The sequence below is a fragment of the Tenrec ecaudatus genome, chromosome 17, assembly GCF_050624435.1.
Source record: "Tenrec ecaudatus isolate mTenEca1 chromosome 17, mTenEca1.hap1, whole genome shotgun sequence".
NCBI lineage: Eukaryota > Metazoa > Chordata > Mammalia > Afrosoricida > Tenrecidae > Tenrec > Tenrec ecaudatus.
Window position 1 is genome coordinate 8,273,801 of NC_134546.1, and position 26,014 is coordinate 8,299,814.

The window sequence follows — 26,014 nt, forward strand, 5'->3', positions numbered from 1 at the left end:
CTGCCCTTCCCCCTGTCCCGCTTCCTCCGCTCTCCTGTTCCTGTCCCGCCTGAACAACAGAATGCTGCTGACTATAAGTAGCACTTTAGTTTCGTTTCTTCTCTCCCCTCCTTCTCTCTTCACCGGTCATCTTCTTCCTCATTCATTTTGTTTTTAATCATTTTATTGGGAGCTCTTACAGATAAATCTCGCTCATTCTTGTAGCACTTGGATCCCCCAGTCAGCTGAGATAGCAGCTCCAAATGTGTACTTTAATACCACCCTCTCTTTCAAGAATAGTTGTTTCATTAAGAGCCTTGAAGGGACAAGAGTTGAAATGTCACCACACTGTAGCACGATAAAACTCAGGCAGAATTCACACTATTACTTCTCTATCTCTGCTTCTCGCCTTCCCCCGTCCCACATGGAACCAAGAGAAACCTTAGCATGACCAGCCTTTACGTAAACCTGCAGCTCAATCCTTTGTCTGAACAGGAGAGTTTGTCCCCAGCCACGCTGAGGAGTCAATGATCAGCCCCTGTTTGCCTTGTCTGGTCACCATGGGTGGGCGAACAGCTAATCTTGGGGACCCAGGGGTCCACAGGAAGGAGCTATGCCTCATCAGCTGACCCTGGGGCAGAGAGGGGCAAGCATGGGTCAATTTCCCGATACACACCTGGAGGCCTTCCTTCATCTTCCGTACACTCCAGGTGATCCCTAGGAGAGGACCTTTCTCAGAGAGATGCCACATAGCAGCAAAGTCGTGTGGGAAAACTTCCTGCAATAACCGTGCGGGCACGCTGCTTCACAACATACCCAGGGGGCAGCGAGGAGAGTGCCAACTAACCCAGCTCCAAGGCAAAGGACACGTGGTGACTCACATCCTGCGGGTCAGTTGTTCTGCCCTAAAACGGACGAAGATCTACTAGACTGTCTAGCATAGTCGCTGGGGCGTCCATGAACACGTGCCCATCGGTCCAGAGCTGCGGAATCTAAGGAGTGGCCACTGCACATGCTCAGAGGCTCAGGTTTCCCGCCGGGGAAGCATGGGTGAGCGCTGCACCTGGATTGGATCCACCTAGGCCAGGTGAATGCAATTCAGCCAATGGGGTCAGACCAGGGGTCGTCCACCGCCTCCCTGCAGAATCCTTGAAAAGGTAGGAGCCCGGAGTCGACCCTGGGGACTTTGTGTGACTCCGAGCAGCTTCCAGGCAAACTGCACGTTCGGGAGGAGCCCTGCGGGAAGCCAGTGAAACTGCTTCCAACGCCCATAAAGCTCACTCGGATCACAAACCAGGCTTCTGTATGAATTCTTTCTGGCGCGGAGCCAAGGACTGAGGTATATCTATTCCCAGAGAGAGCTAACAGATCCAGAAGCTTCACTTTGCAGCCAAGTGTGTGTGCAGTTTGCTGGGAAAATCCTCGATACCCATTTTCCAAAAACTGTGTGTGGGATTAGGGGAGAGACAGGGCTGGTCGGAGCTACAGCTCTCAGACATTTTAAGATGGAAAGATCTTCCAGGCAGAGGGTGGACAGCGGGTGGTGATGGCTGAACACGGAGTGTCTTGGTTCCCTGGAGATGCTGTAACAAAGAGCCACACGAAGAAAGGCTCAAATCCACACACGCTCATTCCCTCGGAAGCCTGAAGCCGAAAGACTGCGCTCAGGGTGTTGGCAGGGCCATGCTCTCTCCTCCTCCGCTCTCCTAGCTGCCCCGGGCAGCACAGCTTCGAGGCTTCACGGCCCGTCTTCACGTGTCCCTCGTCTCTTCTCCTTTTCTAGGGACACTCTACTCCAGGACGTGCCCCTTCCTCCCATCTTTGTACCTTTCTGACACCAGCCGGCACGCACACAGAACTCAGCAGACCGTATTCAAAGTTAAAGAGATTTATTAGGAAAGTAACAGGTTGCAATTCAGGATCAGGAATTACTCAGGATACAGTTTTCGATCAGGATAGCGTCTGAGCCCTGCCCGCCAGCAGCCCGCTCTCTGACTCTTAGTCTCTCCGCCCCTCAGCCCTAGACCTGGCCTTCGGATGCACCCGACTTGAAAATCTGATCCCCCTTGGCTACCTTCTCTAGCCTTTACTTCCCGACACCCCCTATTAACCTCTTCCTATTTTCTACCCTCTCTGCCCCACTGCACACTCCTTGTACCCAGGGCAAACCAGCCCTTCCTGAAGGAGCTTTTCTACCCTTGTCTTTTGGTGTCTTGTAAGTGTTGGATCTTAGGGATCTCCTGAAGTCAGTGAGCCCTGCTAAGCCCCCAGAGAGGATTGTAAACTCGGGGCTGGCTCGCTCATCCAATCCCCGCCCATGGGTTCTGGCCCCTTAGGTGGCAGTGAGACTTCCTCCCCACGTGGCATTCTCTGAGGATGGAATAAAACATTCTTCCTTCTGAGGAGGCATGTCCTCTGAAGCTCCACGCCCGGTCTGCACACTGAAGTCTGACTCCTATGAAGACAAAGTTCATGTACCGTTACCTATACTGCCCTGCCCCCCTGCCTGGCTCACTGCGACCCTGACGGACAGTGAAGGCATCACATCTAAATGCCCAAGTCATGCTCCCACCAGTGAGCAGTGGGGGTCTGGGGAGGTCAGGTATACCTTGCCTCCACCTGGCAGGGTTGGCAATACATGTACACGCTTCGACTTAGAACCAGTGGCTCCTCCTTCCCCGCCCAACTTGCCTCTGTCAACACACTCTTGCGGTCACATTTTGACAGTCACTTCACGACAGCCATCCTGGGGCAGGGGCAAGAGGGGAAGCAGGGGAGACAGCCGGGCGTCCACTGCAGGGGCCAACAGGGCCTTTGACAACGTGTGATACACTTGCGGGGCGGGAGGGGAGGAAGATGCTCCATTCGGTGCTGGGGATTTTCCACAAGCTTTATCTAAGAATGAAATAGAGTGTCACCAACGTGGGCTGGTCCTCAGACAGCCCCGCGCCCCACTCTCCTTTGCTTTGAACTTGCGTGGGCCCTGGAAGGTAGCTTCACAGATCGTGTGATCAGCTTTACAGAGCCCGTCCTCACAAAATGGGCGAGTGGGTTCAGCAGAAATCTTGGGAAGGATCTTCAGACCGAGGATACTAAGACCACAAGCCCAAGTGAGCCAGAGAATCCCCAAGCTTCTCCTGTGCCGGATACAGCCACGTTAGCAGGCATGGGCAAGGATGACCATACCTGGGAGTAAGCAAAAGAAGTTCCCCACATTATCACTACTATTAAAATAAGGATTTACAGTCCATGGAATGAACGAGACCTGCGGCACGGTAATGGAACCTTGGCTGCTGAGCACTGAGTCCCTGTGGGTGTCTCTCTCGGCACGGCAGACATTCAAGCTGCGAAGAAATGACAAGCTGCGAAGTCAATATTGTCAGAGACAAAGGCACATATTCAAGCGTCTTCCTTTCACGGAGCAAGAGGTTTCAGACGACTTATGTTTTTTAAGATCACTTTTACAGTTTCTAATCATACCTTTGTGTGTGTGCGTTTTGTTATGTACTTAAACGTTTGCATCGTGACACATATAAATGAAAAATAAACATTCATTGTGGAGATTCATGTCCCAATTCTTTTTTTACCCCCATGGTGGCACAGTGGTTCTGTGCTCCACTGGTAACTGAAAGGTTAGCAGTTCAAACCCACCAGCTGCTTCATGGGATAAAGAGGTAACTGTACTCTCATATACAAGAGAAAAGATCAGTCTCCAATACCTTTTGATCAAAAGAACAAACGGATTTTGAATTTTATTCTTTAACTTCACTTGTTAGGTGTCTTGTTAATAGTGGCAATTAACTAGGAGCTCTGAAATTATTGGTTATTATAGGGCAAAGACATGAATAGGGGCATATCTGACACTGCTGCTGATTAGAATGCCAAATTTGGAAGCAGAGAGGAGAGCTCAGTAGTTGGGAAAGATGGTCTCAGTGACATAAATGAGGCAGTGATCACATGATAGAATTTTGCTAGACCGGTCATGTGGGATTATAAGGAGACTTTTCCCCAGCTTTGTCTCCCCCAAAGACATGCCAAACATTAGGGACTTTTTGCCAACATATGGTGGGAGGTCAGATGCTTAGAGACATCCTCCACCAAGGTAGGGCCTGCTCCCTGCTGTTAAGGACAATGGGCTACTTCTCCCCAAAAGCTTGGGACCATTAGCTTGGTTCTTGTAGGTGGGCTTTACACCCTTCTGATAATGGTCTCTATAGTTGAGCCAGAGAACAGGTCAAACCAGCTCAGTGACATCCAAGGTTAGGCTGCCATCATGAATCTAGGATCCGCACTTCTTGTCGCAAGTGTGCCCCCAATCCCTCCTCTTCCTGTAGGAAACAGAAAGATTTCTCCCACGTTGTCTCCCCAAAATATATGCCAAACTCAGCTGCTTGCGAATGACTGTCCACTTGGAGGTCATCAGAAGTAGATCAGGGGTGATTCTCCCTAAGAGCTATCAGCCATCTAGAGCAAGCAGTCACCACTGTTTAGCCCACAACAAGTAGGACCTTTCAGATAAGGATAGGAGTTGACTGTTTCCTTGTAGTAGACCCCAGAGAGGTCACGCCCACCCAAGGGTGGCCAAGGTTAGGCCGCCATCATGAATCTAGGGTCGGCCCATCTTGTCACATGGACGCCTCTAGTCCCTCCCCTTCCTATCATGTGTACCCCCTTAGCTCATCACCTTCCTGCCACGCTTATGCCCATTGTACAGCCCCTTCCCATGATGTGTATGCCTGTTGTACTGCCCCTTCCTGTGACGTGTGGTTACCTGCAATCAAATCCCCCGAAGTAGATATAACCCTTGGTTGGCATCCTGCCAGGTCTCTGCCCCACCTCGCCTCCGCTCATGCTGTGCGCAGACCTAGCTGGTAAGATCATGGCCATCCAGGAGGTGAGCATGCTACTATGAAATGTGTCTGACTCCATTATTTCAATCTCTCTTCTATCTCTCATGCTCTCGATTGACTTTAATATAATATTTATATATAATAACCGTACAATTGTGCCTATCGAACCTGTGATTAGTTGTGGGTGGCTAGTAACCCTTCCAACCACATCTTCCTATTGCATGTATATCCCCAGATTGTCCCCTCTCATTGCTGTATCATCTATAGTGCAACCCCTTCCTGTGACCTATGTCTTTACCTGTAATTAGTAGGCTTGCACTGCCCCCAAAGGTATATAGGCCTGGGTTAGCAATAGAGAGCTCTCTCCCGGGCTCCCCTCTTGGCCTCTCGCAGGTTCTCCCTCTCCTCTCCCCATCCTCCCTCCCCTGTTCCCTTTCTCCTTGTCCTCCTTCCCCTCCCCTTCTCTCCACATGGACCACCAAGAGTGGCTGTGGGGCTGAGGTGAGCATGCTACCATGAAATGTGTCTGACTCCATTATTTCAATCTCTTCTATCTCACATGCTCTCTGACTTTAATATAATATTTATATATCTCAACCGTACAATTGCGCCTATAGAACCCGTGATTAGTTGTGGGGAGCTGCCCTTCATTGCAAAGACTGTTTTCCAATGACACAATCGGCAACTATCCATATGCACCTGGCCAGATGAACTGCACAGAAATAAAGTTGACTACGTCAGTGGGAAGAGCGAATCCGGACGCTCATTCTCATCCGCCGGAACAAGGCCAGGGACTGACTGTGGAAAAGACCATCCATTACCCACAGGTGAATTCAGGCTGAAGCTGAAGAAAATGAAAAACAAGTCAAAATATGACCTTGAGCGTATCAGAGCTGAATGTAGAGACCTTCCCTAAAAGATTTGACACATATAATAAAATGACTGAAGACCAAATGAGTTGTGGGATGACATCAAAAAGCAAAATGTCATTTATAAGAAAGAATGCTCCTTTGAGATCCCCCAAAGTAAGATTCGTCTTAACTTCCTGAGCTGATCTCTCTGCCTTGAACTGAACTGGAAGCCACTGTGGATGAGACTCCTGTTTGAAGGTACCTTAAAGAGTCTAAGGCAAGTAGATTTCTGAGAGTACTCGGTTGCAGCCAAGCCACAATTTGCAGAGACATGTTTAAACATGTTTTGTTTGGAATAAGCCTGGGCATGTATGAACTCAACCTAGTAGCAATACTTCTGACGTATGCTAACCAACACAGGTGCATCATGGTATTGATATCATCTTTATGCAATGGATTGTTTTATTATGTTATTGAATATGTTTAATTGTTCTTTCTTAAGTTCTGCCTGTCCTACTTTGGTTTCTCTGGTTACTCATATTTTGGTTACACCTTGGTGGTGTATATAATGAATGGGTTATGCAAGGCCAGTAGTTTGAAACCACCGGCAGATCCGAGGGAGAAAGATGAGGCTTTTCACTCCCGTAAAGAGTGACAGTCTGAGAAAGCTGTTCTACTCGGAAATGTTTACTTCTCAAGTTGCTAGTACACTGTCTGGGAGGCAGGAGCCCTGGTGGTGTCGTGGTTACATGTTGGGCTGCTAACCTCAAGGTCAGCCGTTTGAAACCACCAGCCAGCTCAGCAGGAGAAAGATGAGGCTTTCTGCTTCCATAAAGAGTTACTCTTGATTGGGGGAAGTGGGGATGGAGGGGAAAAAAAAGAGGACCTGATGCAAAGGGCTTAAGTGGAGAGCAAATGCTTTGAAAACGATGAGGGCAATGAATGTACAGATTGATTTATACAATTGATGTATGTATGGATTGTGATAAGAGTTGTATGAGCCCCTAATAAAATGTTTAAAAATAAAAGTGTTACTCTTGGCAATCCATCAAGGCAGCTCTGAGTCAGAATTGACTCAATGGCAGTGAGTTTGATTTTTGAAATCTTTTTCCCCATGATCAGAGCCCTGGAGGCATAGTGGTTACTTGTTGGGCTGCTAACCTCAAGGTCAACAGTTTGAAACCACTAGCCACTCCTGGGGAGAAAAACAGGGCTTTCTTGTAAACTGTTACAGTCTCAGAAAACCACAGAGGCAGTGTCCTTCAGGGGTCACTCTGTCCTACAGTATCCTGCACGGTCACTACGAGTTGGCATAGACTCAATGATAGTAAGTGTCCTATGAACTATTTCAGTTTCTCAACTGACTAATTTTCAGGAACATAACTTTTTTTTTGGTGGGGGCGGGGGGGAGTGGAACATAACCTTTAAGGCGGATGAAGGAATACTGCAGTTTATTAATACTGAGCATTACTATGGAGGGAAACCAAGGCCACACCAGCTAACAGGCCTGAGAGGTCAGACATGCTCCACTCTCTTGCTCTGACCCTATTTGGACACCCCCCACCTCCACTACTTCCCTGCGGGGTTCAACCCATTGAAGGGGTCACGCGGAACTCAGACAGTACTCACAATAACGAGGGCTCATTGGGGAAGTCACGCGGTCAGGGTGACAAAACAACCAGCCTAGTCTTTCGTCCACAGCAGGGCCTCTTCTCAGCAGCGGCCACACCTGTCCTTGGTCCTCAGCTTCTCAGCGGTGGCTCTTCTTTCTTGGCAGTCACTGGCATCTCTCCCTTCCTGCTTCTGAGATGGCGCTCTTGTGCACAAAGGAAGGTCAAAACTGACCAACCACAACCTAGCGTCCTCCACACCTTCTGTGCATGGTACCGTCCAGTCAGTTGGTGGGGGTATATGCGAACATAGCTGTATATTATTTTTAGCACAATATATTTTTATATGTATATTAATATATTATATACGAGGGGGTACCTCCCAAAGAGAATGGAATTTTTGTTTTCAAAGCTATGTATTTAAATGTTTTTACAAAACAGCCCTACCACCTTCAAAGTACTCTCCATAATGCTTAATACATTTGTCATAATGCTTAATACATAATGCTTAATACATTTGTCAAATCTGCGATTCCATTCTTGGAAGCAGTTTTCAAACTCCTCTGTTTGGATGGCTGACAGCGCCTCCCTCGTTGTTTTCCTTCACTTCTTCTCAGATCGCTGCCTTTTCATGTCCCTCTGCATTCGAGGAGACCAAAGAAGCCACACAGGGCGAGGCAATGCAAGAGGGAGATAGGCACACACACACAATGACGTAGGCAGAGGACGACCCCAGGAGCTTTGCAAAAGTTCAAGGCAACAGAGGCAGATGCTGTTCTTGGTGAGCTGATAGTGGGTGCCTGGATAGTCACACAGGCTGAAGGGGTAGGTGGGGGGGGGGGCGCACTGGGAGAATGTCCAGGAATATAAATACAGGTTTGGCAGAGGATATTTGTAGATATGTATTATGTTTGCTGCAAATGTATCTATGAACATAGTGGAGCATACAGGAAGCAAAGTTATGAACATTTCTTAGATAAGCGAACATCTTGAGGGTGTGAGTCACTGGGCCTAGAGGATCCGGACCACAGTCTCCATTGCACCAAGGTCACTTGGCCTAAACCTTCACCAAGACAATGTTTCACAACCTACTTTGGGTAAGTAGTGATTAGGGTCTTGAAAGTTCGTGGACAGCCATCAAGTGTTGAAAATGGAAAGAAATAGAATCAGTCCAACAAACTAACAGACCACACAAACATCTCCACAGCTCTGAGACCACAAGCACTAGGTGGTGCCCAGCTACCACTACTAACTGCTCTGAAAGGGGTCACATGAGAAGGTAGGTCCTGGGTCGAGTGGGAAAAAACTGTGGACCAGATCCCCAAATTAGAAAGAGCTCAGGCTTTGTCAGCAGGCTTGTTTTACAGAAAGGGGGCTGACTTGCTTAGTGACATGATCCTGGAGCTGTCAGAAATATCCAGACTTGGGGGAGACGGTCCAAAGAGAATCATTTTGGAAGAAGTTCTCGGAAGATACCAGCTACATGAAGGGTGTGTCTCATGGGAGCCTTAGATCACAAGGACATTTGAAATGTCTTGGGTCAGGCATGTGTTTTTCCTCACACGTCCCTTCCCAGTGTTCCGCGTGAATATGTATTGGCAATAGTGGAAGCGGTCACTTGTGGCCTGCAGGTTGTTTTAAGTACTGGAACTTGTGGAATTCCTAGGAAAATCTTATTATTTTATGTGAACCTTCCATAAAACCTTTGGGTGAAGGACTAGAAAAGCCTATTTTTAACTGAGTCAGGAGCACTGCCTGCCCCAGAGACTAGCCACATGTTGTCAAGACTTTCTACCTAGAAGGTTTTGCAAAGAACGGACAAAGTGTAAGACCGGATGGCTGGCCAAGCGGTGTTACCCACGGACAAACGACCAGACCAACTCCTCTCACGGTGGCCAGGAACCGGCTGTCTTTTCACCTTGTTGGAGGTCAACCTCCACTTCCTCGTTCTTCTGCGACGGAGCACCCCAGATTCTCTCACTGAGGTTCACTAAATGCCTGTGGGCCCCAGGAAGCCTGGGCTCCTCTCCAGCGTTCTCACAGTCCAAAGAGGGACCAGAACAGCGAAGGTTCTAAAACCAGGTGGAAGAAGGCTGGGACAGGAAGTTTGGGAAGACTGGCGATAGTTCTACAGAGACCTATTGCAAATAAGTTTCATTGTTTTTAAAGTTGATCTTGTATACATTGCCATCTCGTTGACCATCCCGCGTTTTATTTTGAGGAGAGAGGGGGAAACGTATGCAAACCCTGAATGTGGAAACTCCTTGCCCTTGTTTCAGACGGCAGAGAACTTGATGCTGCGCAAGCAACTTCTCAGACCGCCGAAACACACCCCTCTAGTCCAGAGGTTTGCACATCCTGTTTGGGGAGCTTTGGATGCTGAAGGGCCAAACATTTTCTGGGTCTTTGCTATTTTTATATTTTGGCCTAGTTCCCAATGTTACTCTATGCATTATATGTTTGCCAGGTGTTGACACATTTCTTCAGTGAAGCAGAAAAACCCCGGGAGCCATTCTAAGTGATGTTCTTAAACCCTTACTATGGCCCTCAATAAGCCGTTCCTACAACCAGCAGGCTTCTCTTGTGGGATGGTCTGTACCAGCGCCTTTGCAGCATCTGCTCTATGTGAACGTTCAGCCGGGTCCTTCCTGCTGGTTACGGGCCAGAGGGGCAGCTAGCTCTTCTTTGCTTGGTACTCAGAGAGACGTTACCACACCCTAGTGTAACCAACTGTCGCCCAGGCCCTCAGTGGCTGGCCAAGGCTGAGCACTTCACTGAGCCTGCTGCCCAGGTTTGCCTAGGAACAGCGGTTCTCAACAAGGGTCGCCCAATTCCTAACAGTAGCAAAATGCCAGTTATGAAGCAGCAACTAAAATAATTTCCTGGTTTGGGGAGTCACCACAACCACAGCTAGGGAGAGCCTTTGTCTTCAGCATTCTTTAGACGACATTTTAGCCTAGAGACACTAAGGACCATTGACTGTTGAGGAGCGTGCAGAGAAACCCCCTGCCCTTCAATTCAGGAGTTCATCTTCTGAATTGCCTTCTTGCACTCTGAGTGGAATGTACGGGGCTGTGCCACCTTCAAGTCAGCTCCTGTCCCACACCTGGGTGCTAAGTTGTTCCCCTCCACGGGTGGTCTCGCTGATGCTGCGAAGTATTGTCTTGTACAAAATCTCACGTAGAATTGATGCATTTCACCCTGTGTCAGACCATGGTGGCAGTCTCTCTGTGGATGAATATTACTATTTAAGCAGTCACGGTTGCCAAGAGCCATGGGGATTTGAACCCTGTTAGTTGCCACACAATCTATATTACTACTTCTTGAAGCTAGTTCAGATTGTTTTGTTGCTACAAGACTGAAATCGGGAGGGATGAGGTACTTGTGGGCAAATGAGGGGAAATATGTCAGAATTGTTTTTTAATGTTTGCATTCCCCAAATTTCTTAAACCATCACGACTGGTTATCAGATTAAAAAATATATTTTTTGTTTGTTTGAAAACAAATTATGAATGCAATTTTGGGATTTAGAAATTAGAATTTCTTTGAGGGAAAGAAAAAGTGGACTAATCCACACCATTGAATCTTAATGAGGATTTCCAGGTGGAGAAACAAAATTAGATGAATATGAAATGTGACAACATCAAAATTGGTGAGAAATGCTTAGTTTTATACTTTTTTTTCCTGTTCTGCAATTTAAAAAGGCATCTTACTGTGTTTTTTCCAGCCCCCTCCAAAATTGTCGTGCGTACTTGAAGTACTTTAAGACAGAATGAGGGTTTCAGTTGTTTTTGCATGTAAAACTTGTCATTTGCAAATGAAAATTATTTTCCTTGGATTTTTTTTTTCTTAAGCAAATGGAAGGCAAATTTGTCGGGCCTCTCAAGATCACCATTGTCAAGCTTCCTGAATATCTTATGTATGAAACCATATTGTGCTTAAGTGCTATCATAAATTTCATACATACAAGCTCATGTCCAAAAATAAAACTAAAAGTGGCAAAAGCCCCACTCCCCCCACCCCCCACTGAGGCAGACCCAGCTTATTGGTTCGAGGCTGTTGGGATCTCCAAGTCTATGACCCTTCGTCACCTTCCAGAGGTCAAGAACTGAACTCATCCCCCATGTGGAAATAATCGAGCCCTGAAGGACAGGTCAAAAGAGCCGCCTCTATCAAAGGTCAAAGTTCAGAGGGTCAGGAAATGAGGATGAATGGAAATTGTTCACACGGGGAAGAAGTGGGATTGGTGATGGTCCCTGGAAGGGATTGCAATGGATGAGCTGAAATAAAATGTCTAGGAACTGTTGGATATAAAACAGCATTCGCTTTGTAAACCGTCACTAAGTCACAATAATTGTTCTTTTTTAAAAAAAGGTTTGGAAGGAGCAGTCTATCCTAAGACATTATCAACTCCAAGAGCATAGTTTACGAAGTTTCATCCAAATGTTCTTATCCGGTCCTTCCTAGAGGCAGTCAAGGTAGCTGCTGCCTCCTTTTTAAGACTCTTTAAGGCAGGTCCTCAAGTTCACTGCAGGATGACCGTGAGGCTGAAGCACAGCACGAGCACGTAGGGAATCCTTAGACACAATTCACCAGGCGCTTTTGCAAGTGAGCTGCCTGGTTCTCGATGAGCTGGAAGCAAAATGTGTGTTCTTTTGGGAGCAATTACAATTAAAAACTATAACCACCTCATCCCTCATTCCCACCTTTATTAAGCAGCTACCGCACGCACAACTCTGTGCTCACTACGCAGGGAATACGAAGATAAAGGATAAACCGGTGGCGACGCTCAGAGAGCTTACAAACCATGAGAGTGACAGGTCATTTAACACCAACTATGGGAAAGAAATTGCAAGTAAACAATTGCCCGGATTGAGAAAAATCGTCTCCTTTCTGTAATTCCTTGTCTATCTGTACACTGCCATTTGGGGAAAATTGCTATTCTATACATCTGGGTTAATAACGTATATCCTCCAAAGGATATGATCATTTTTCAAAAATGGAGTGTCTCATCATACTACTCCTTTGTGCTTGAATGTTTAAAAGTCAAATTTGCGCTGCGCAGACCCGGCTGCTGAGATCATGCAAAATAACCACCCTGTTCCCACTGCCACTGACACGCCCAATGCTGGGCCCATAGCCCCAGAAGCTGCCTGCTCCTCCAAAGCCCACCCACGAGCTCAACTGATCAAAGAAAAAGATGACATAGAAGTGAATTTCAGAGGATTATCAGAGGTAGAGGTTGCTGCGATGCACATTCACCCATTTCTAGCTTGCCCAGGAGCCTCCGCACATCTACTGCGTCTGCGGATGCCATGTTTTCTTCCAGAGGAGCTCTCCTCATGTTGTGAGCACTCTGGAAACCTCTCCATAAATTTCGCCAGGATTCCCATTCACTTTCACCCAGTGTAGTCAATGACTTCGGGTCAAGGAGGTATTGCATCTACTGAGAGTTACAAGCACTATATTCAGCTGATTTAATATACTAGTGAATTGAAAAAATCCTAGATGTCCTAAATCTATTAACAACAAAAAATAATGAATTTGAATTGTTTACATTTCTACTTCTGTTCAAAAACATTCATCTGGATGTGGAGTTTGGTTAAGTTCCTCTGTGATGAAATAAAATCTGGGAAAAATAAAATTGAAAAACAAAAGGGCAGAAATTGGCACACATTTTGTTTGCAGACATCGGTGCATTTTAATAATGAAGATAATTCTGGTTAAAGGAAACTCATTGTGGTAGCAACTGTACAGTATTGCTTGATGTAAACAAATTATGGAATGATATGATGATACCTGTATTATCTCCCATTAAAAAGGTTTGGGGGGGGGAAATAAAAGAATTGTATAAACTATGAAGGTTTAAAGAAGAGGCTACTTTATACATTGCTGTAATTGTTCCTTTTTGCTCTCCAGGTTTAAACAATGACATGCATGTATGTATGTGTCTGCAAAATGGAGACAATATCAGTATAGTTATATACATGTTAATATTTTTATATTTGAAAAAAAACAAAAAAAACCCACACAAATTTGCTTTAAAAGAGGGAACATGCAGATGCATAAATTCAGTAAAACATGTGCCCAGTCAGACCAAACGCTGATTGCAATAATGTGTAAACGTGTGTGCAGAGGCCCTAAATCTGAGTTATACGATTTGTGCACTTTTATCGTCGATGAGAATGGAATTTAACTACAGCTTGGGGGTCGAAAGTCAAGGCGAGAATGGCGTTGGTATTTTCAGTTCCCTCGCAGGGCAGAAGCAAAAGTACATTTGGAAGTGTCTTGCTCTTAAACCCTGTCTTTGTGCTTGCTTTTTTAATTACTCAGATACAAAACTTTCAAGTATCTCACAAAACAAGTTTGAGGATTCACTCTGGGAGGGGAAATTCAGAGAGAAAGGATGGGCAGACGGTATCATTTATAAAATATTTATTGATTCACATTTTCCAGAAAAACCCTGCCAAACACATCACCAAATCAAGGCCAGTACTCTGTTCTCAGTCCTAAGCATTTCTTTTCCACCAAAACTAATGGAGAGTATGCTATACATTTGCATAACTAGTCTGTGACAGCAGGGATTCTCGAGCATTTTTTAAAAAGATACGATCAAAGTTGCAAACAGATGCTATTGTACTGATTAGAAAACCTGCGTAAGCAAAAACCTTGTTCTAATGGACCAAACGGCCAGTCAGCCGGAGTAACCCTTTGGGAGCCGAGGGGAGTGTGCTCGCCTGCCGGCAGGGCACTCAGAGGAAGTAGCATCTTCTGGGAGCGGTGACCGCTGCTGTGGGGCTGCTGGGGCAGGAGGGGCTGTCTTATTCCCCAACAGAATTCTCTTCTCCGCTTTCTCCACCGATTCCATCCTCTTCCTTGCCCGACTCCTGGCCGTTGGGGTCAAGAGAATCCCTGTCGTCCCCATTCTCAATCGCGTCTCTTTTTTCTTCATGGAGGCTAGAGGAAGAAATCGATCAATCTTTCACCGGAACAACGACTTGTTAAGGTTAAGAAACCCTCTGCGGTGCATGCATAGACTCGGTGCTTCCTCAATGTCTGGGTTCCAATCTGTTATCTTAAAACAAGCCAATGGGGAAATTACATATTCCTCTGGGCACGATTTTATTTAAACACTTGAATAACTGACGCTTTAAAATTCATTTTGAAAGCATGTGGTTATTATTTTTGTGGTCCATGTGAGTCTGGAATCTAACTTATTTTTTTTAAACAAAACAAAATATTTCATCACCGTGCAACCTTTGGAATGTGTCAACCATGTTAAAATGTCATAGTTTCACGGCAGTCCCCACATATTCCACTGGGAAAGGACCTGTGAACAACAGGGCGGACAGTACACTTCCTCGTAGGTGACAGTGTTTGCAAAGGCAAGCCGTGAAGACATCTTATATATGTTACCTTTCTTCATCTTCAGTGAGACTTTTCATCTCCGGCTGGCTGAAGTACTCAAGAATGTTCCCCCTTCGGCCTTTCTTTGAAACAGACTCATCACAGATTCCTAGCGCCTTTAGGGTGTTAGAATAGTGTCTTTCTGCCGCCAGTCTCGCATTTTTCTATAGGAAAGACAAACCTTTTTAGACGGGAACACAAGAGGTTTAGATTTCCTTAAAAGATTTTCCGGTGTAGCGCTCCAGAGAGAATTAAGGTCAGTCAGCACAGGTAGTAAACACGTGCAGACCCCAGGACAGCAATTCTGCTTCTAGGGCACTCCCAGCACGACTCCGGAAGATGCAACCGGGAGACAAGGGCAAGAATGTTCACAAGCGCACTATTTGTGACAGCCCCAGGCTAGAAGCAACCCAAATCTCCCGCAAGAGTAGGCTGGGTAAAGAAATTTGGGGCTGGTCAAACAGTAAGTAAAGCACTGAACATTGGTGAAATGCAGCTACGCACCACGAGAGAGGACTCGCACAATACAGCGCAAAGGCAGCCACATGCAGGTGTGCACACCAAGTCCGGAAGCTGGCCAAACCAAACCACTTCGTCTGGGGCTATGGACCCAGGTGATACAAATGCAGAGCCAAACAAGACTCCAGGCTTGGTATAATGGTGTTTTCTAGGGGAAAGGTCATGGGTTGTGCCCTGGGAAGGGCACAGATGGACTTCCTGGAGTACTGGCAATGAGTACTTGTTAACCTGCATGGTGAGCACCTGAGGATTTGACCTACACTGAACCAATGTCTTAATGCCCTTTTAAGACTATAGACAGACAACTGAAAAATAGGAAATAAGCTCGTGTGATAGCTGCTGTACATTCTCTTAGAAGAGATGATACGGTCATCCGCTCTACTCTGTAGAGCAGTGGTTCTCAACCTTCCTCGTGCTGCCGCCCTTTCATACAGGTCCTCATGTGGTGCCCCCAACCATAACATTATTGTTGTTGCTACTTCATCACTGTCATCTTGCTACTGTTATGAACTGGGTGACCCCTGTGAAAGGGTTGTTGGACCCCCAGGTTGAGAACAGCTGCTATAGAGGAATCAAGGGGTATAGTGAGTGGGGCGTGTCCACATCTGTGAAATGTCACTTCCTGGCTTTGGAACCCGTGGGGAAGGTCCAGGACCCCCTTACACTTAGAGGGTGTCAGAAGGTGACACAGTTCCTCCGACTGCAGGCTTGATGGAGCCACAGGCTAAGTCGGGTTCACACTAGTGACTCAGCATGAATCCATGTTCAGCGCCCAACAGTAGATCTGAGCTAGTTTAGGGCCAAGAATTGTCCCATGAACCTCTAGCGAATGCCAGGTGCCTGGTCCAGGAAGGGTCGAGAGAAGACCCAGTCTAAGCCCGTAGTTAACACATGGGAAACCAAGATCTCCAGAGGTTAAGTGGTTTGCCCAAGGTCACAGGCTGGTCTGTGGTAAAACCTAGCCTCTGGAGGCACGCCTGGGCCTTTTCTATTTCACCAAGCTTCTTCAAAGGTCGTGGTGGTCAACCGAGAGCAGGAGGCAGCCTGAAGCCTGACTTCGGCAACATGGTTGCCGGGTATTAGCCTCCTCCAGGGCCACAGAGTCTAGAGTGTCACAACAGAAACCCCAGCAAAGACTGATTACAAAGGACACATCAGTCACTCAGTAATCTTCTAATACTTACAGCAGAAGCATGCGGATTGATGTTAAAATGCACTCACTGTCTGTATAGCTCCCCTCAAGGGCGATAACAGAATTGTAGGTGAATGGACACATTGGATGTCTAAGATATGAATATATATATATATATATATATATATATATATATATATATATATATATATATATATATATATATATATACATACACACACATATACATACATATATACGAGATAAAGAACTGATATCAAAGAGTTCAAGAAGAAAGAAAATGTTTTGAAAATGATGGTGTAGCCATTACACAATTATGTTTGATCTAATTGAATTATTGACTGTTATAATATCTGTAAGAGCTCCCAACAACAACAAAAAAAGCACTCATTGTGAATAACAATTTTGGGAAAAGTAAGAGAAGCCTCCAGAAGCTAGGCCTTGGGGAGCAGAAGGCTGGGCAGAGTGAGGAAATGCGAACTGTGCCCCGAAGGCTGTGGAGCAGAAGAAAGAAACCCAGAGCTAACTCTGAATGCAACACCAACCACCCCCCATCCCGACCCCAGAAGAACACAACACTTGAACAGTGCCATCCATGACTCATAGCAACCCTGAGGCCAGAGAAGAGTTTTCATCTTTACAGAAGCCGCATCTTTCTGCCACAGAGCTGCTGGAGGTTTGGAGTCACCAACCTTTTGGCTACAAACCCCGCACTTAACCACAATTTAACCGGGGCTGTTTCTGAATGTATTAAGGACAGCAACTGGATTGGTGGTTCCTTGGGGGCTGGTGGGGAGGCTGGGGGAGGTGGGGTGCTGATAATGAGGAGTACAAGGACGAAGATGCTCTAGAACTGATTATGGAGAGAATTGTACAACTCTTCTTGATGTGACTGAACTGTTGAATTGTTTGATATGTGAATTGTATGTCCATCAAACTTAAACAGTAAAAAGGATTTTTAAAAAGAATAGTAATAGCATGCTCTGACTTAAGCAAATTAAATATAAAGCAGTGAAGATTAATGTCAGTCAGTGCATCTAAATTTTGTTTAAAATTCAATTTACTATCCATTCAGGTTGTTAATCAGCCTCACTACTCAAAAGTAGCAAAACAACATGGCTTGTTGTGTAATGCATCACAGGCATGTTCCTATAGGAGATAACTCAACAGCGGCACGGCAACAGTTAAATTACAAATGGTTAATGCCACTCTGCACACAGTTACCTTTTAATATCTTACAAGGTGGACACTTTGCAATTATCCCTAGTTGAAATGAACATTTTCCCTTGCATTTAAGTGAGCAATTAAAAAATCACTGTGTGGTTATTTTATAACAATGACTATTAAAAAAAACCCAACAAACCAGGATCCAAAAGGTGGAGGTGCGATAAATGATGTTACATTGTGAAGATTGCAATTAATGATGCGAAACAAAATGTACACACCTTTTGAATGGAAAATGCATGTGGTCTACAGAACTTCACCCAATTCACAAGCTTTGTTTTTTTCTTCCAGAAACTAAAATACCAGGAAAAATGAAAGCACCCTAATTTGAAGAAAAACAAGTATTTATCATTTATAACTTGAAGTTTTGCTTATAATAATTCTTTATTTATGAATATTTAGAACACTGGTGTGTAGATGTGCCCTGAGGTGGAGGGCTTGTGGGGAGAGAAGGGCTTGGAAGGAGGAAACTCCTGATGTGGGACCCCAAGAGGGTGAAACAGTAAAAGAAACAGCAGATAGGACACTAACCTCCTTTTTCAACTTGAAGCTTTCTTTATGAGTTTAATTTTACACGCACCCCTTTATCTTCCCTGGTGTTTAGAAAGCGTTGGAATTTTCAGACTGGCCGGTCGGGCTGTGTGCTCAGCCTGGGCCAACTCCTGGAGAGGACCATGTGCAGTAGCTGGTAGGGCTAAGGCCATCACGGTCATTCAGTCTGGGTTCACAAATGCTTACACAAATACCTGCTCCCCCTTCCCACCCCCCAACCCTGTCTCAGGTGCTGGGAATACAGAAACCTGGCCATCACCTTTCACATTAAGTAGCTAGGAGAGAGATGGGTGCACCGACGATTGCTGTGCAATGGGGTAGGGATGGGGTAATAAAGGCAGAGGTGTGCAGAGACCAGGACAGACAGGACAGAAAAGGCACTGGACCCAGTATGAAGGGACACCCGAAGTGACTTTAGACCAAGTCTTGAAAGCCAAGTTAGGAATTAGGTCAAGACAGGAAGAAACCTGAAGGGCATTCCAGGTTGAGAAAATAACAGGAATAAAAATTCTAAGTTTAAAATTCTTACTTCACCGTGACCTGAAGGCAAAGGTGTGTGTGAGCGCATGCGTGCACACAGCGAAGGGCGAGGTCAAAGAGGCTCACAGAAATCTCTTCCCAGGCTACCACTCGGGAGCGCAGCTCTGGGGCAGGAGGCCGCCAGCTTATTGTTGGAAGCAGACTGATGTGGGTTCTCATCATAGACCCGCCACAGACGAACAACAAAGCCTGGTGAGATCCTTTCCCTGAACGTCAGTTACTGTTTGTGCATGTATTAGGCAGAAGTCCACGGTGAGGTTTTTGACACCATTCACTAGCAGTGAGAATGAAGGGAGTGCGTGAGAACACGTGACGACTACTGCTCTCAAGAGATTGCAGTTCACAGACACACATGAGCCCACGTGTGTCGGAATCCACTGTGCTTCAGAGGGTTTTCAGTGACTGCAGTTCATCAGATCTTTCTTGGAGATCTGAACGTCTGACTTTTCCGTTCGGAGCCAGGTGTTGAAACGTTTACAGTACCCAGGGATTCATTATTAAAGCATTACCTCGGGTTAAAAGGTTGGCCTGGGAATGTCAAGAAGCTATAATGGGTGGATTTTCAAAGAACAAAGCAAGATGACGAGTTAAAGGAGAATTCGGATAGGAAATAGCAAAGGCTCCACCTGATAGGTGGACAACCGGGATGGTGGAGAATCTAACTTAAAATTGAGGATGAAACCGTGAGGATAAAGAGAGAAGATAAAAAGGTCTCTTGGTGGGAGGGAGGGATTTGAGTGGGGTGGGGGAGTGGGAGCCAGTCACCTTCATTGTACCAACCAAAACAGGTATCAAAGAGCTAGCTAGTGGGGGGCAGGATGCATGGGAGATACACACGGGAAGCCTGGTGACCAGCAAAGAGAACTATTTTGGGACCACAGGAAATCACTTTATGATGCACACTGTAAAACAGCTTATAATGACTTTCCCCTCAAAAGTTAAAATGGAAATGTTAAAAAACACACCAAAAACCCCACTCCCAGGGTGCCACCTGTCCCTCATGTATGCTGGTAAGATGCTCCAGTTGCCTGCTGTCTGATCATCCAGCTTGAAATTCACAACACGGCCCAGGCCACCTCTAGTGATTTCTGCCTGTCACCCACACAAACCTCATCCATTATGGGCACAAAGACCTGAACTGACAAATCTCCCTAAAGAGAAAGGTTATAAAATGGGGCATAAATTCTGTAAAATCAGGATCCAATGTCCATGCGACTAGTTTGCTTTTCCTTTCAAAAGGAAGTCCTTCCTGTAAATGTAGAGGATAGAAAATTATAGACTCAAAAAAAAGAGAAAATTGTACTCACTTAAAAAAAAGGGGCAGAAATGAATCTGATTCAATTAGCCATTTGTTTCATTTTTTAATCCAACGACCCCCATATCATATTATGAAGTCTCACACTTAATAAGACTTGGCAAGTTGGTACTGCAAAAAAGCCCAGGATTCAAAACTGGTTGTGAGATTATTGTTTAGAGAACAATTAAATTAGCAGTGTGTTCCTTAACAGGCTTACATGCCTCATCAAAAGATTCAATGCTCAGATTTTTTTACTTACTTGGCTGATTTGATGAAGTTGTCACAGAAATGATAACACATCTAAGAGCATTATATAACACGCAAGAAAAATGGGCTATAAAATTATGAGCTGAAGATGTTTAAAAAAAGACAAGAAGCTGCTCATAATCACTCTTAAATTCCTACAAACACAACCTGAGCGACTTTTTCAAACAGTAGAGGCCTCTTTGTTAACGTCTCTTCTCTGGCTTCCAGTTCCTGTCGATATTCTCTCCTCCTCTCCTTGTCACTCTTTCTAAAATTAAACAGAAGAAATGAGGTTTGCAAAGCTCCCTAAGAACCCAGAGCCCGTACACATAAACATGTAGCCTACACAACAAATCAGAAATTGGTTTATGAAAAATCTAGTTTCCCCCAATTCCTTTCCCAGACTGGCATCTTTTCGTGAAATGGAAAATAAGTCTGGGAATTCTGGGACTCGTGACACCTTTGAGGCATGAAGGGGCTCCACAATGGCGGAAGGAGATGAGCGAAGGCTTCTGTATCTCATTTCTAAGCTGTCAGGGCACAACACTAAGAACCCTTGAGTGAAAAGGGCTATCTTCAAGGGAACTTGTCTGAAAACAAGCTCTGCTTTATTTCCTCCCTAGGCGGGATCGCCGATTAGTGGTGGAGGTCATCAAATGGATGCAGGTCTGAGAAAAAGGGGGGGGGTTAGGAATATGGAATATGGACTACAGAGGAACAGGAAGCAAAGGGCATTAACTGACCCCAGTGTATTCATTCTTTGGACACAATTCTATACTGAATGAAACGATGCTATTTTCTCTTTGTGAACTATATGAACTCTAGTAAGATTTCATGAACCATAAAACAGATTTATTCTATAACGTTATAAGCTATACTTATTATCTATATAAGGTGATTGTATGAAAAAGCTAGTTTTCTTCAAAACAGATGTTTTTCTAAGTAGTTTTTACTCAAGCTCGTCAAATTAAGTTCCCGGTAGCAATAGATTAATATTCTATTATAAAGGTATAGGATGATTAAAAACAAATATATAAAATCTATGAGGGTAAGTAAAAAAGTAATGCAGCCAGACCATAGATACCTCCCCCCTCCAGTACACCTTTATTAAATAAAAGTGTCAAAATGTAAAACTTTTGTTCCTCTCTACACAGCCACCCTCTAGATCCAAACCCTTCTGAAGATCAGCTTCCCACCTCTGCAGTCCTTCCCCGAAGAATTCTATGCTCTTTGATTTCCACATTAAAACAGCAGCGTGAGCACCCTCAAGGAACTCACTCATGCTCCTTGCCTATGTTACTGGGGTTGAGAACAAAGAGCAGTCTGAAGGGGCAAGACCAGGGCTGTGGGGCGGACATGCTAGTGTTCACCACATTCTGGCCGCAGTCCTTGCTCCCTGGAAGAACGAGCGGGTGACGGTTGTGAAGGTAAACAATTCCTTGGCCCAACTTTCCTGACCTTTTTTCTCACCAATGCAGTTTTTCCTTTTCTTCCAACTTCTTCATTTCATGACCCAAGATCATTCTGTGATGTTTGGGGAAATCTGTCAAGAGTATCCCTTCAAAAAAAATTTTTTTTAATTTTTTTTTTTTCCCTTCGAAATTTTTTTAAAGGCCGACCACAACTTCTGAGCTGACCAGAGACGATGTCTGGAATTGAACTGACTCAACAGATTCCCTCAGAAGACATTTTGTTGTTGTTGTTGTGCGGGTGGGGGGAGTGAGTGAGTGTTGGGATTGGGTAGAATCCCATCTCATTTTATTTACTTAAAAGTTTTTAAAAAAATATTTGAATGGATTTTTTAAAGGCACCTGTTTTTCTTGGATTAAACCCCATGTAGGTATTAATACCTAACCTTAGTAGCAATACTTTTTTACTTACCCTTGTAAGCATATCTATTGTCTCATATCGGCAACACCACCCCCACCCCCACGCACACACATCATATAACCCCGATTTCAAGGATATTCTTCCACCAAAACATGAACATTTCTATGTAAGACATAAAAATGTTCCTCTGGGACATTGGTTTTCAAACTTCCTACTGCAGCATCCTAGTGTTCTATGAAGGAGTTGTAGAGGTTGTACAAAATATTTTTTGGATTAAAATTGTAACAAGATTCAAAACACACACTTTTAGCACACGCTGGATTAACACATGGACATCTACGTGTTCATTTGTGCCACCAGATTCCACGCAAACTTTAGAACAATGCTCTTTGCCACAGCCCTCGATTGAAGTGTATTCTGATAATGTGGCAAGTTGTTTTTTAAAAAAAGTGTTCTAAATCAAGATTTCTCATAATCTTGTCATTTGAATCACTTACATAAAAATAATAATATCGAATCTGTTTCTACATGGCCATCTATTGATTAAAAAAAGAAAAGAAAGTTTGAATACCAATGATCTAGAGGGCCAGGATTCAGGATACCTGAGAGATTTTATTCTGGATTTAGACCTTTGAGCTAAACTTTCATGTGAGTCATAAGCCTTAGCCCGGGTTATCAGGAGTTTTTGCAATTCCTTCATTCTTTGCTTCTGTTTGGTTAGGATCCGATTTCTTTCTTCCTCCAACATTTTCTTTTCCTCAAGGGATCTCCTGAGGGCAACAAACTAAGGCTTAATCCACTGCAGGCCCAGGAGAAACGTCCCTTAGTCAAGATTCAGCACAGGACCAAGCGAAGGTTGAGGCCTGGCTTATGAAAATGGGTGCAATAGGCTGACTGTGATCTTTTCAGGCCCCAAGCGTTCAACGCAATATGCATTCATTTCTCAGACCATCACTCTCTGGCAAAATGCTATAGTATCTTACCAGAGAAGAGTAATCATTTCCAATTAACTTATGTAAATGAATAGAACCATATAAGAAAGTGTCAAAAAGGTGGGGTGGAGGGGGAAGGAATTGAAAGATGGAATTTTCCGGGAACCCTCTGAAGCTCCTCCGGGATGCTGTACGAACCAGCGTGAGTCTGTCGGTTTTCTCCCCTGATCGTTTTACCTTATGGCTTGTTCTCGTCCTCTGGAAGATACGGTGGGCCTTGGAGGGTCGAAGTCAAAAGGCGCCGGCTTTGAACTTGGGCTTTTCAGCGGGGACGTGCGCCTTGTGGTCGGCCATCGTGCTTCTTTGAAGTTGTCTTCCTCGGCTTGGCTGTCGGTAAGAACTCTCTCCCTCTCGGGGGTCGCGGCGGGGTGGGGGGGCGCGCGGAGGTGCAGCGGGTCGCAGGCTGATCTGAGTTTCGAACCAGAGTTTCCTAGGAGGCAGTGCTGACATCTCTCGGGGAGGTTTTCCACGTCCGAGGCCGGGCGCCGGGGCCTGCGCTTGCACTTGCACCTGCACCTGCATCTGCACCTGCGACACCTGGGTTTCCGCGCCGCTGGGCCCCTCGGGGGCTGCAGGGGCGGCGGGTGCTCGGGGGCGCCGGGCGGCGGGGCTGGGGGGCTCCCGGTGAACTCCTCTTCTGGGCCCTGGGCCCTGGCGGGTGGGCCGTAGATAGACGGAGGCAGGGGCCTGGCTTTAAAGCGACTGGCTTTCTTCTGGGGCTTACAAAAGTCCCTCAGCTGGTCCCGGGCCGCTTGCTTCTGCTCCTCGCGCGCCATGAACTTGAAGGGCTTCTGCGAGGCCAGGAGCGCGTCCTTGGCGGCGGCCCGCGCGGCCCGGCGCCGCTCCTCCTGCCGCCGCACCAGGTCGTGGTACAGGGGCTCCAGGATGCTCGAAGGGACCGGGGTGGCTCGGAACTTCTTCCGGCCCTCGGCGTCCGCCTCCTCCTGCTTCCGTATCAGCGCGCGCAGCATCTCCACGTGCGACCGCGACCGCGGCTGCTCCCCTTTCTTCTGCTCGCGAACCGTCATCTGGAAGGGCTCGGGCACTGTGATCGTTGGCACCCAGCCTTTGCGTTTCTTTCGTGTCTTTTCCACGGAGCCACCGTCCGTGTCATCGGACTGGATGTAATCTTCCACCGAGAAGTCCTTCCACATGTTGCTGATGAGCTCCTTGGCGTAGGTCAAGGTCATGGTCCTGTTCTTCGGCGGGCCCTCGAGCTCGGGCCCCGGCGGCTCCTCGTCAGAGGAAGACACGTACTCGGAGGAAGACTGGCCCGCGTCCCGCTCCGAAGGCGATGGCATCAGGGTGACCGGGGGAGAGGCGGCTTTTTCGGAGCCAGATCTACGGGAGGAGAAGCACGGGGCACTTTCAATCGCATGACCAAACATAAAAATGAAGCTGGTTCTCCGGCTTCTAAAGTCAGAGTTGGATCACAAAAACAGGCGCTGGATAGCCCTTGCAGAAATAATCACTTGTATTCAGAAAACGAAACCATGGAGCCGCTCACGGGGAGTGAGCACACAGGGTTCCTAGGGCTGCACATCTTTTAAAAAAATCATTTTACTGGGCTCTTACAGCTCTTACAACGTTCCATACATCAATTGTATCAAGCATATTTGTGCATATGTTGCTATCATCATTTCCAAAACATTTTCTACTTGAGCCCTGGTATCAGCTCCTCTTTTTTGTCTACTATTCCCCACCCTCCCACTCTCGTGACTCCTTGATCAATTATATATTAGTATTATTTTGTATCTTACACTGTCCATTGTCTCCCTTTACCCACATGTCAGTTATTCGTCCCCTTAGGGGGTGGTGGCGGCTATATATCCATGATGAGTACCTCCTTTTTCCCTGACTTCCCTCCATAAACATCCCCCTATCCTCATGATATCATTACTCCCACTACTGTTCCTGAATTCCATGTGTGGAGAGTTCTTATCTGTACCAACATGTGTTCTCCGGTCTAGCCCAATCAACCTGTGGTCACAATCCCTTTGGGGTCCAACGACCCTTTCACAGGGGTCGCCTGATTCATAACAGCAAAATTACAGTTATGAAGTAACAACGAAAACAATTTTATGGTTGGGGGGGGTCACCACAACATGAGGAACTGTATTAAAGGGTCGCGGCATTAGGAAGGTTGAGAACCACTGACCTAGAGGAATGAAGTGTGTTTCGTAGGTTTTATACTGCACCTTGGTTGAATCATCCCTTCCTTATAACCCTTCTGTGGGGGAATATCCAATTGTCTACAGATGGACTTTGGGTCTCCACTCCAAACCTCCTCGTTCACATTGATAAAGTTTTTTGTTTTGGATTTTTTGATATCTGATACCTGATCCAGTCTACTAGACCTTATGATCACACAGGCTGGTATGCTTCTTCCATGTGGGCTTATTTGCTTCCCTGCTAGATGGCTGCTTGTTTAACTTCAAGCCTTTAAAACCCCAAACACTACATCTTTTGATAGCTAGGCACCATCTGGTTTCTTCACCACATTTGTTTATACACCCATTTTGTCTTCAGCAATAGTGTAGGAAAGATGAGTATCAAAGAGTGCCCAGTCATTAGGAAAAAGTGTTCTTGTGTTAAGGGAGGCCTTGAGTAGAGGACCAAAGTCCATCAATCTTAATATTTAACATATAAATAAATGTACATTGGCCTCTATCCCTTTCATTATAAATTAACATATTTACATATATAAACATGCCTATAGCTAAACCTTTATAAATAGCTTTTGCCTATTTTTTCCCTCTATTTCCTTTTACCTCCCTCCTATCCCACTATCATGCTAACCCTTCATTTGGCTCTCAGTAATTCCTCTTGGATACATTGCACTTGATTAAACCCCACCAGGCATTATACATCCTCCTAGCCATCAATTTAAGATCTCTTATTGCTCCCTTATCCCTGTGTTTTTTGGCTTCCCACTCTCCTCCCCGCCCCCTGTCCTCTCCGATA

General features: G+C 45.8%; 1 protein-coding gene and 1 pseudogene across 3 annotated transcripts in view; one reads left to right on the top strand and one right to left on the bottom strand.

Annotated features, from left to right (window-relative positions):
- The first annotated feature begins 8,682 nt into the window (after nt 1-8,682).
- On the top strand, nt 8,683-9,457 carry LOC142430998 (phosphatidylinositol N-acetylglucosaminyltransferase subunit A pseudogene; annotated as a pseudogene).
- Nucleotides 9,458-13,422: 3,965 nt separating this feature from the next.
- Nucleotides 13,423-26,014, bottom strand: part of FAM161A (FAM161 centrosomal protein A) — a 28,693-nt gene continuing 16,101 nt past the window's right edge. Inside the window, exons 3-7 of one of the 3 annotated variants that reach the window (XM_075535653.1) lie at nt 23,228-24,391; nt 22,661-22,828; nt 20,397-20,496; nt 14,707-14,861; nt 13,423-14,247 (exon numbers count right to left, since the gene is read on the bottom strand). In XM_075535653.1, the coding sequence (XP_075391768.1) occupies nt 14,112-14,247; nt 14,707-14,861; nt 20,397-20,496; nt 22,661-22,828; nt 23,228-24,391 (1,723 nt within the window). In that variant the 3' untranslated portion in view covers nt 13,423-14,111. Of the gene's footprint in view, nt 14,248-14,539; nt 14,621-14,706; nt 14,862-20,396; nt 20,497-22,660; nt 22,829-23,227; nt 24,392-26,014 lie in introns of all 3 variants that reach the window. The other 2 variants (XM_075535652.1, XM_075535651.1) reach the window with 2 other exon arrangements.